Source organism: Neurospora tetrasperma (assembly GCF_000213175.1).
Source record: "Neurospora tetrasperma FGSC 2508 unplaced genomic scaffold NEUTE1scaffold_4, whole genome shotgun sequence".
Taxonomy (NCBI): Eukaryota; Fungi; Ascomycota; class Sordariomycetes; order Sordariales; family Sordariaceae; genus Neurospora; species Neurospora tetrasperma.
Window position 1 is genome coordinate 2,751,543 of NW_009799102.1, and position 10,152 is coordinate 2,761,694.

General features: G+C 52.4%; 2 protein-coding genes across 2 annotated transcripts in view; both read left to right on the top strand.

Annotated features, from left to right (window-relative positions):
* Positions 1-1,591: 1,591 nt before the first annotated feature.
* On the top strand, positions 1,592-4,092 carry NEUTE1DRAFT_84342 (uncharacterized protein; the record flags this gene model as incomplete). Its single annotated transcript, XM_009854077.1, has 4 exons — positions 1,592-1,674; positions 2,044-2,752; positions 2,806-2,916; positions 2,977-4,092. The coding sequence occupies 4 exons, from the start codon at positions 1,592-1,594 to the stop codon at positions 3,895-3,897; spliced, it is 1,824 nt and encodes a 607-aa protein (XP_009852379.1).
* A 2,740-nt stretch (positions 4,093-6,832) lies between these two features.
* NEUTE1DRAFT_102079 (uncharacterized protein) overlaps positions 6,833-10,152 on the top strand; it is a gene marked incomplete at both ends in the record, with an annotated part of 5,016 nt that continues 1,696 nt past the window's right edge. The window contains 2 exons of the mRNA XM_009854078.1: positions 6,833-6,939; positions 7,152-9,946. Coding sequence (XP_009852380.1) covers positions 6,833-6,939; positions 7,152-9,946 — 2,902 coding nt within the window. The remainder of the gene's footprint in view (positions 6,940-7,151; positions 9,947-10,152) is intronic.

Below are 10,152 nucleotides of genomic sequence, written 5' to 3' on the forward strand. Positions count from 1 at the left end.
CCGTTGGAAGCACTTTTGGTCCATCCCCATGTTTTTCCAATTGTTTTCTTGGTGTGAAAGATGTCGGAAGAAGCGAGGAGTCAAAACCATGCGGGATGTTGGGAAGTAATTGTTAGTGCACATACCTCTAGCCAGCTATCCGCACGTTCCAGCTTGTGGTCAAAGCGCGCTGACAATGGAACAAGGGCTGCCCTCTTCGGACGAGTTTTGCTGTCTCCACCGTTGACAACATCCATCTCACAAGCACTCCACGACTGTCTGCCGATACAACGACAGACGGCATGTTGGGTTGCTTCCCGGGTTCCAACATGTGCCTACGGCTATATCGAGTTGTTATATCATCGGGCTGAGCGGTACGGCACAGCAACGCGTACCACGGAGTGAGGCGCTCACGTCAACCAAAAACACCCGACGGCCAGATACAGTTTCGAATCTTTTTGTGAAGTGATGGCAACATCGAACGTTGTTAACAGTATGTGATTCTCCATTTTGTGTATAATACGGTGCGCATCCTAGAACCGACACAAATCTTACAGCACATACTGCTTGGCTTCGTATCGGGTGGTCAAGGTGGTTGGTAAACAAGACTTGGCGGCGCGGAGTGAAGTCTTCTGTCTCCCCGCTTCGCCAATCTGTCCGCATTTAGATTGCTATAATAAGGGACGGAAGCCATCACAGCTTATGCTATGATATTCGACAGTTTGCCTGCTTGGGTACAAAGGCGGGCAGTTAGTCTGATCCGATCACAGTCCCCGGCGTGGTCGGTCCAAGTATGTACCCGAGTTGTTCACCGAGGTAAGAACCGAAGCGACTGGCGTGCCGTGATTGACTCTCCAATCTATTTCACCACAACCAATATATATAGGCCGATCGCTTGGGCCCAATGTCTCATCACCATGCGGCTCTGATCTTTCGGATCACGGTTAATGACACCAACCCATCTCAAGAATGGCTTCAGGTACGGGCTCAATGTCAGTGGATGGGTCTCTGCTGAAGATGTGCCCTGTTCTTGCCGCAGTCTTGGACAGAAACAGAGAGCCAAGCCCTTCTCCCCCGCGTTTCTCTTGACTTTCTGGGGAAATTTCTGGGGAAAGGTGGAGGAAAGGTGGAGGGACAGTGGAGGTGGAGGTTTCCGAGGTGGGGGAATCTCCGCATTTTCACGCTTCCTTCTCCGCACATTGGGCGAAATATGTAACCGGCCCTTGCCTTTCCAAGAAAATCTCGGAGGCAGACGAGCGGACAGTGTAGAAAGAAGAAGAACAGGCTTGTTTTGTACGCCCCAACAGAGGATCCTTGTTCGCCAGGCTTGCTCCAGACCAAAGTTGGCCTCCCTCGTGACCTTCACTGACAAGCCAAGACTGCTGCTGTCGTCAACGTGCTGGACGTAGCCGGCTAATATCCTCATTCCAAACCCATCTCCCTATGACATATCGTAGTCACCGCCCATTTGCTTCATATCTCCGTCTTTCATCATGAACACAACCATTTCACTCAAACTCCAAGAGAATCCAGTTTAAGCTTTTCATCGGCGCTTGGCACAAACCAATCCCACGCACGAGACAATGCTTTCTCCATAACCATTTTGAACAAGATGGATCCCGCTGGTGTAAAAATGCTCCTTTACACACGACTGGCTCCTCCAAAGGAGCCAAAGAGACGATCAAGAGCCGGTAAGTCTCCACCCGGAATGCACTCTCGGCCCTAGTTTCCCCGTTAACTTGGAACAAACCTGCTCTAGGCTGCACCTTTTGGTAAGTTGTTCCTTGTACTCTCTCGGTTTTTCGTGAGATTGCTGTCCCGAATATCAAGTAGCTGCTGACCTCTGGAAAAGCAAAGAAAAGGTTGGTCGAGCGCTCTCCGCTCTTACAAGAGTCTGTTAACTGACCAAGCTTCAACACCATAGAAGAAAAAGTGTGATGAGGGACGCCCGCAATGTTCACGCTGCGTCGAGCATGGGGCGACCTGTGTCTACGAGGCTTTGCGGCCTCGAAGGCGTCGAAAAGCTAGCTTGGCGACATCATCATCATCATCAACTATATCCAGCAATGACAGCCATAGGCTATCTCTCTCCCGGAGATTATCGGACTTTGGCTACGACAGCGACAGCGCGAGCCCTCCGGAATCTACAGAGGTGGACTACATGTTTTCACCACCAGACCTCCACCAAAGCACCTATTGGAACGCACCTTCACCTACGCCGAGTTACCCTCTCATCTCTCCCACAGAGTCACTCTTCACACTGCCAGACTTGAGCCACGCCGAAGAACTGAGCGAGGATGCTGAAGATGGTAGCGTTGCGAAATCATGGACGACCTACACAGCGGTCACTACAGTGTCACGGCCAACGCCTTATTATCCAGACCTAGTCATGATAGCGCCATGTCCGGTGACATCACCTCTGTTCGAATTTCACTCGCCGGCATTTTCAGAGTTCACGGATCGCCCCAACCGACGAGCTCTCGTGGATCATTTTTGTAATATTCTTTCCCACCTGATTGTCTTTCGTGAAGAGAGTGGGAACCCCTTCCAGCAATTGGTGTTGCCATTGACGCGGCAGAGCTCACCCGTGCTCAATGCCATCTTCGCTCTAGCTAGCGCCCATTTAGAATATCGAGGGATCCAAAACGAGGAGCATTCCCTCTTCTTCCACAACCAGGCCATTCAGGGACTTGGACGTCTAATAGAGCAGAGTGCCAAGTCGAACCGAAACGAAATTTTGGCAACCATCATGTTGCTTATCTACTATGAAGTGGTGAGTTTCTTGCAGACACGGCCAAGTTTGAGAGCTAACTCGAGCCAATGTAGCTGGTCCAAAGAGGACGATCAAACCTAGTGGATGGCCACCTGAAAGGGGCACTTACCATCATGTGCACCAATCCCGAACCATCAGACTCTACCAGCATCTTTCTCGAACGGGTACGTGTACACCCAGACACACTTACTTACCACTAGAGTAAACACTAACAGATTTCACAGGCCTTCCGCTTCTACGACGTAATAGCCGCTCTCTCCAACGGCCGCGCCCCCCTCTCGGCCGCTCCCACCGCCGGCTGCCTGATGCCCTTCCCACCTCTCGGCGCTCCCATGACCTCCCCTTTATCCAACGTCGACACCCTCCTCGGCATGGCCACCACGCTGTGGCCCATTATCCACCGACTGTCCAGCATCGTCACGCTGAAAAGCGACCTCCAAGCCGCCATCTGGAGCAACGCTTCGGCTTCCAAGATCGCCGTCCTGCGAACCGAACTCGAAGCAACCACTCAAGCCATTGAAGCCGCTCTATCACGCTGGCAACCGCAACTACCCCCTGGCTTTGTCCCCGATGAAGACATAGACGAAGAGACGGACAAGACGGATAAAGTCCACAGCAAGCACCTGAACCACGGTTCAAAAATCGACGTCATGTCCCCTACGGTGGCCGAACGCAGTCGTCTGCACAGCATCTGGAACAATGCCCTCGCCTATCGCCACTCGGCCTTTGTCTACCTCTACCGTAGCGTGCACGGCTATCGGCGCTCTCACAGGGCGGTGCAAGAGCACACGCATCGCTCGCTTTTGCACTGCGCAGCGACGGTGAAGCATGAGGGGCCCATGGGTGCGCTGCTGTGGCCGCTGTTTGTGGCGGCGTGCGAGGCTGTGACGGAAGATGATCGCGGGCTGGCCGAGCAAGCGTTTGAAAAGGTCAAGAAGAGGCAGGGGATGAGGAATATTGAGAGGGCGTGGGAGATTGTGAGGGAGGTGTGGGAGAGGGCAGATAGGGCTGAGTCTGTAGCTGGCGCTGGGGCTGGGGTGGATAGGGGATCGAAGGAGCAGGAGAAGCTGGGGAACATGGGAACGGGAGAGGATCTGTGGAGGCAGGTTAGTAGGGAGATGGGGGTTAGTGTTGTGTTTGGGTGAAGAAGACGACAGGATGTCAAGGGAGAAATACCAAACAGGAAGGGTGCTTTGAAAGGGAACAGATGCATCGTCCTGTGAAGCGAAGATGACCTTAGATCCAAAGTTTCAGGGCCTCTCCGTGGAAGAATGGGCCTGACAAGCTGAAAAGCATAATGGAAACTCTTGGGCATTTAACCTGCACCTTAAAGAAAGTCCGAAACTATATATAGCCGTTTCCGTCTGCAACAGCTCGGAATGGCTAAGAGTAGGTATGTAGCTGATGATTCGGAGAAAACTCCGTCTTGGTTCAGTTGCTTTCTGTGTGAAACAAAGCTGCCTTTTAGTGACAGCCCGTTATCTCCCTCCAGTCCCTCGAGCTCTCGCTTGCCAAGGTTACACAAGGAGGTCCAAGCTTGGCACAAATATGTGAACCTGAAGTATGTAAGACGGTGGAAGTCTGGGGATACCAGAAGCGGGGTAAAAGCCCAGGCGTCGACACTGCACCGAGTACGATGATGCTACGGTATCTTGTCTACACCATCTACCCAATGTACTCATCCAGAAACGTTCAAAAATGCTACTTGAAGTTCCAGTTTGCATGGAGCAGATTCTTTGACAGAATCTAGACTCGCAATGCGCAAAGGCCGCAGATAGTTTGGGGGCCTTTTCTGTGCCTACTCAGAGTTGGGTTCGAACCATACATGGCAGCGGCGTCGAAGATCTCCAGCCCAGCGGGAAGGAACACTCCCTGCCCTGTGGGGTCGGAAGATGCACATCGATGCACAAAATGAATGCACACTGCACATCATGGATTTGGGAAGGTGCGACGAACCTACAATCAGGGTTCGTACCTACCTAGGTTGTTCTGCTTTGACTTTCATGTTCCTGTCCTGTTCGTGTCTGTCCAGTTTGCCGAGATTCCGTCTCTCATCGACTCGAGTTGTGTACACCACAGTACAAACATCGTCTCCCGACATGGACACCTCGGGACAAATCTCCCCAAAGTGGTGGGTGGTGTGTACCGACAGACAGACAGTGTGTACCTCCGTTTCTTGCTTGACCCGGAAATATCCCCACGTTCAACGGCCAATTGCATCTGCGAAAGAGTCTGCAAGCCGGCAGATTAGACGTAGCATTCAGACTCAGAGAGTGATATGATTGGCTCCTTCAGCGTGGGGATAAATCCGACATGGAGGAGATTGAGCGGTATCGCCACCCGGGCATCACCGCCAAGCACAATCCACGAACACCTTCGCTCCATGTTGAGCGAGCGAGCATGAAGCTGGAGATGTATGTACACTAGGTGATGGCGGTGCTGCACCTGGTCGGAGTCCGGAATTGACACATACACAATGAGTGTACACATCACATTTCTCAACTCACCACTGCATTTCTCTTCCCCCCAATCATGACGCTGGCGCCGATTCGTATGGGGGACGCGATTCGCTGAGGGCTGCAAATAGAGTGCTTCACGATATTCGCGACATCGGCATCAGCTGTAGTGAAGCATCGTGGCCGCTGCCCGTGGTTGGCTGCCCGGCTTGATCTCGCACAGAAGCAAAGCGCCCTACACTACACGTGTAAAAGCCGCCGCCGGGACGTCCTTTTGCTTTCCCCGTTGCCCGTCTCCCGTTCGCTAGAAAGGAACACATTGGGGGGACACAGACCTGCACACAAAAGTGTTCTAGCCCAGCCCTGTCAACAAACTATCGTATGCTAAGGTAGGAATGGAAGAAGGAAGCCTGCGTGCCGTCTCCAATTCTCGCCCGCTCTTGCCTCGCCGCAAAAACTTTTCCTCTTTGTTTTTTTCTTTCTTTTTTTTTTTTTTGATTTTTTTTTTTTCCCCCTCTCTATCTCTCCGTCCCCAAGCGCATGTCTTGTCCTTGTTTCTAGGTGTTCAGTTCCTCTTCTCTGCTTCCCTCTCCCGGAGTCATTCCGTTCCCGACACCTACAAGTCCTGGGGCACCTCACCACTGCAGATCTTCGGTCGCGCTTCGGACGAGGGATCTGCTTGTTGCGATCCACCTTTCAGGTCATCGTGCCATCTCTCTCCCTCCACTTCGTTTCCATAGCCGGAGCCCCAAATCCAGCCACGACACATCTCTCACTTCTCAAGCCCTTCCATTCCTTCCTTGTCTCATTCAGTCACATACGAGAGCACACGAGCACGCGCCACCGAGGTATTCATTCCCCTTCTTGTTGTTGGAGCTTCAGCTGTGTTTGGGTCATGTCAGGGTTGCGTTCTGATACGACGTTAGCGAATAAGCCCAGCAGAGAACGAAATCCCGTGCTTGCGCGGCTTCCAGGTTGTCTTCGAGATCGGCATGCTGAATTAACCTTCCCCATATTGCCAGCTCTCCTTTTGGCCAGTCCTGCCAGTCTAGAACGAGGGGTCTCTGACGTACCGGAGGCTTGCACACCACCTGACTACGCTTCCAAGCCATCTTGACCGTTATTCTTCGACACCCTTTTCCGAATCCCGGAAATGATCGTTGCCCGCAAAATCACGTTCAACGGCATGACCGATGCATAACTAGTTATGCTATTGCGCGCCTGTTGTTAAGATCGTCTCTGCTCTTGCACGAAACGGCAAAAAGAGAGAGAAGAAGCTTCACACTAACGTTTGGACGGCTCCTGCACTCATTGGGCGGAAGCTCGGATATATCACAAAATCTTACCAGGGCAATTTGGCCACGCCGAACAACCAACAACCGCGTGCCGCCCAAACCCATCCATCTAAACCTAACACTGCTGCTGCCAAGAATAGCTTCCATCGTCATTTCCACAAACATAGGCTTCCCCACCATCTTGAACGTGCGCCAAGCGTCCGTCACCACTCAGCACCACCATCACTTATCCTCCATTCCAACAACGGTTTCACGGAACGGCTTCGAAAATCGACAAAATATTGACAATCTAAGTGTCTGGCAAACCATCATGGTTATTCTATAAAGCTATGCCTGAAATGACCCTGATGACCGCACCCCTGCCGCCTCCCAAGCAGATACGCTTTGTAAACAACCAAGGCCAACCTCCTTCCAAGAGGCGGAGGATCAACGCAGCGTACGTGTTCCCCTTTTTGTATCCCCATCATACCACATCAATAATTATGCATGTTTTCATCCCATACTGCAAGCCATGTGGCCGAGGAGACGCGTAATTCAAAGAGCCCCGCTGCCCGAGAAACCACGGAGAAACCGGCGGCATGGAGATTAGCAACACGAAAGAATGTGTGACAATATCTGGGCCCTATCTAAACCAACTTACCTTAACAGATGCTTGACATGCCGCAAGAGGAAGACCCGATGTGCCGGTGAGAAACCGGTCTGTTCGACCTGCACAAAGAACGGGCACCAGTGTCAAGGGTACAACGATCTGGTCGAGCGAAGGAAGGAGGACAACCGGGGCAACGGCCTGACAAAGGGTGATCACGACCAAGTTGCCGGGGTGAAAAGGGAGGCGGATGATGATGAGGATGAACATTCCGATGACAACGAGGAGGAGGAAGAGGAAGAATCTCACCGACAATGGAAGAGCAAGACGGCCCCAGCGAGCAAAACAGCCGGCTTCGCCGTTGTTGATAGAGATGCTTCCATGAGGCGTGATTCCATCCCAAACCACAGTTATTCAGGCAACCGGCCGCGGGGACTTAGTAATGACTGGGGTCAGGATTCAAGGTCACCCAGCTCTACGAGAACGGCGAGACAGTCCAACTCAAACGGCATTCGATCACCGACACAGCACCACAGCCATTCCGTACGGAGAAGAGATCGTATACCGTATTTTCGCTATTTCGGTCCCACGGCGATTGTCCCCGGGTTCAAGCAAAACCTGCCCAAAGAACCCTCTTTTAGGGACCCACGCTTCATGAGAACCGGCTCGTCAGTCGCAACAACACCGACGCCATCACATCACATACAGCCTAGAACGATCCAGGAAACCCTCAAGGACATTCCTACCCTGGAGGACATGCCGGTATACTCCACCGACGACTCCAAGCCGGTGCCCGAAATCATCAAGGTCTTGGTCAAGACCTTCTTTATTCGTCTGGGTTGCAACTACCCCTTCTTGAAGGAGGAACGTTTTATGCGCCAGCTCGAGGAGAAGCAGGTGGAGCCCATCTTGGTCGATGCCATGTGTGCGTTGGCTGCCCGGTTCTCCGAGCTTCCTACCTTCACCAATGAGCAGGACGGCAGCAGAGTTCCCAAGTCCGAGTATGGTGATGTCTTTGCTCAACGAGTCAAGAACGCCACCGTTGAAACGTTTTCCTGTCCGTCAGTCGCGGCTGTTCAGGCCTTTCTGCTCATGGCATACGAGGCTTTTGGCGCAAACCAGGACAGTGCCCTTTGGATGTATTTGGGCCTTGCCATCCGCATGGCTACTGACCTAGGTCTTCAGAAGAAGGAGGGTGTCAAATATCAAGGGTCTCGTGATCCGTGGTTCACCAGGAGGTGGCTAAGCAAGTATAACGACGACGGAAACTCGCCCACGGACAAGCAAGAAGAGGAGGAAACAATCAGCCCCGAAGAGCAAAAGGAAGTGGAGCAGGCACGTATCGACACGTTCTGGGCAGTCTTTATGCTGGACAGAATCATCTCATCCGGCACAGGTAGGCCAGTCACTTTGCGAGACGATGACATGGATTTGGAAATTCCCGAACCCACTCTTGATCAAGAGGGTTGGCCAGATCCCTTCCCGGCTTGCATCAAGATCATCCATCTTTACGGTCGCGCGTCCGATGTGCTCAACAACATCCGGGATGCGAATGATCTCACGGAGGAGAGCATGAAGAAGCTGCGGCAAATGGAAAGCGACTTGACGATAATCTACTCGAAACAACACGAGCGGCTGGTATTTAATACCCACAACTTCAAGCACTACGTCGAGGCGGGCCAAGGAACCATTTTCATACTACTTCATTTCTGGTTCCATGCCATGATCATTATCCTCCATGAACCAGCACTACTCACACCGTTCGGTAAGCTCACTAACATTCAGCTGTTGTCCAACAGTCGTGAGCTGGCCAGATCGAGCGCAAAGACCATTGCGGATATTGTTGCCTTTGCCGAACTCATTGATCATCAGAGCTACATTGGCAATCCTTTCACGTCCCAGCCCATCTTCATCGCCGGATGCGCCTTTCTCAAAGAGTCTGCATTGAGTGCTTCAAGCCCACCATCACGGGAGCAATCCCCAGGAGCGAACAACAAGAGTACCGGCTCGAGAACACATGGCGGACGTTTGAGCATACCGACCGATAATAGACCGCGACACTCCTTGCTCACTTCGGCCGCGGCCGCGAACTACTCGCGCTGCTCTCAGGCACTTTCACGCGTTGAACAGTACTGGGCAGGAGTCGGGTACATCATCAACGCCATGGAGCAGAGATCACAGGGCATTGAGGACTGTGAGACATTTGCACCGGGCGAGCTCGAGCGTATGCTTGCTCGAACCCGTCAGGCCTCAGTTCAGCGGTTGATGGGGTTCGAGAATCCGATCCCACCTTCGCCAGGTGTGCCGCCTATTGCCTTTTCGCTTACTGGCACAACGAACTCGCCCAACTCGAACCTTACGAGACTGTATACAAACACATCCGGTACGACGAGCTCGCCCAGCTCGAATCTCACGAGAATCTATACAAACACGTCCAACCCCGCCATGTCCAACAATTTTATGTTAGTTCCTTCCATGTCATCAGTCGCTTCGCCTCTTCCACCTACATCACAGCCTACCACAGCCGCAACGCCACCAGGAAACATGATCTATGATCCGATCCGGCAGGACACACCAACGGTGGTGTTCCATCCGCCGCCGCATCCGCAACCCAATGTTCCGACAGCAAGGTATCAGGGCCGTTCATCTTCGTTCAGCCATCTTCGCGACAGACGTTCCACTTCCACTTTAAGCAGGGGAACATCCCTCAAGTACGAAACACCAGGCTCGGATGACATGACGGTGGGATCAGACAGTCCCACCATAAGCGAATCGAACTTTAACGCCTATGGGAAGAGCCTCAGCCCAGCCTTGCCACCGCTCGCACCCCCGCCTCATCGCCACTCGTACCTGAACAGTCCATCAACGCAACATGCAAGCACTCCATTTGATAACACTCTATTATCTCCCCCATCGGGACCCTTGACAGATCAAGGAGGGCTGCACCATCAGAATCAGAATCAACAACAACAACAACAACAACAACAACAACAACAACAACAACAACAACAACAACAACAACAACAACAACAACAACAACAACAACAACAACAACAACAACAA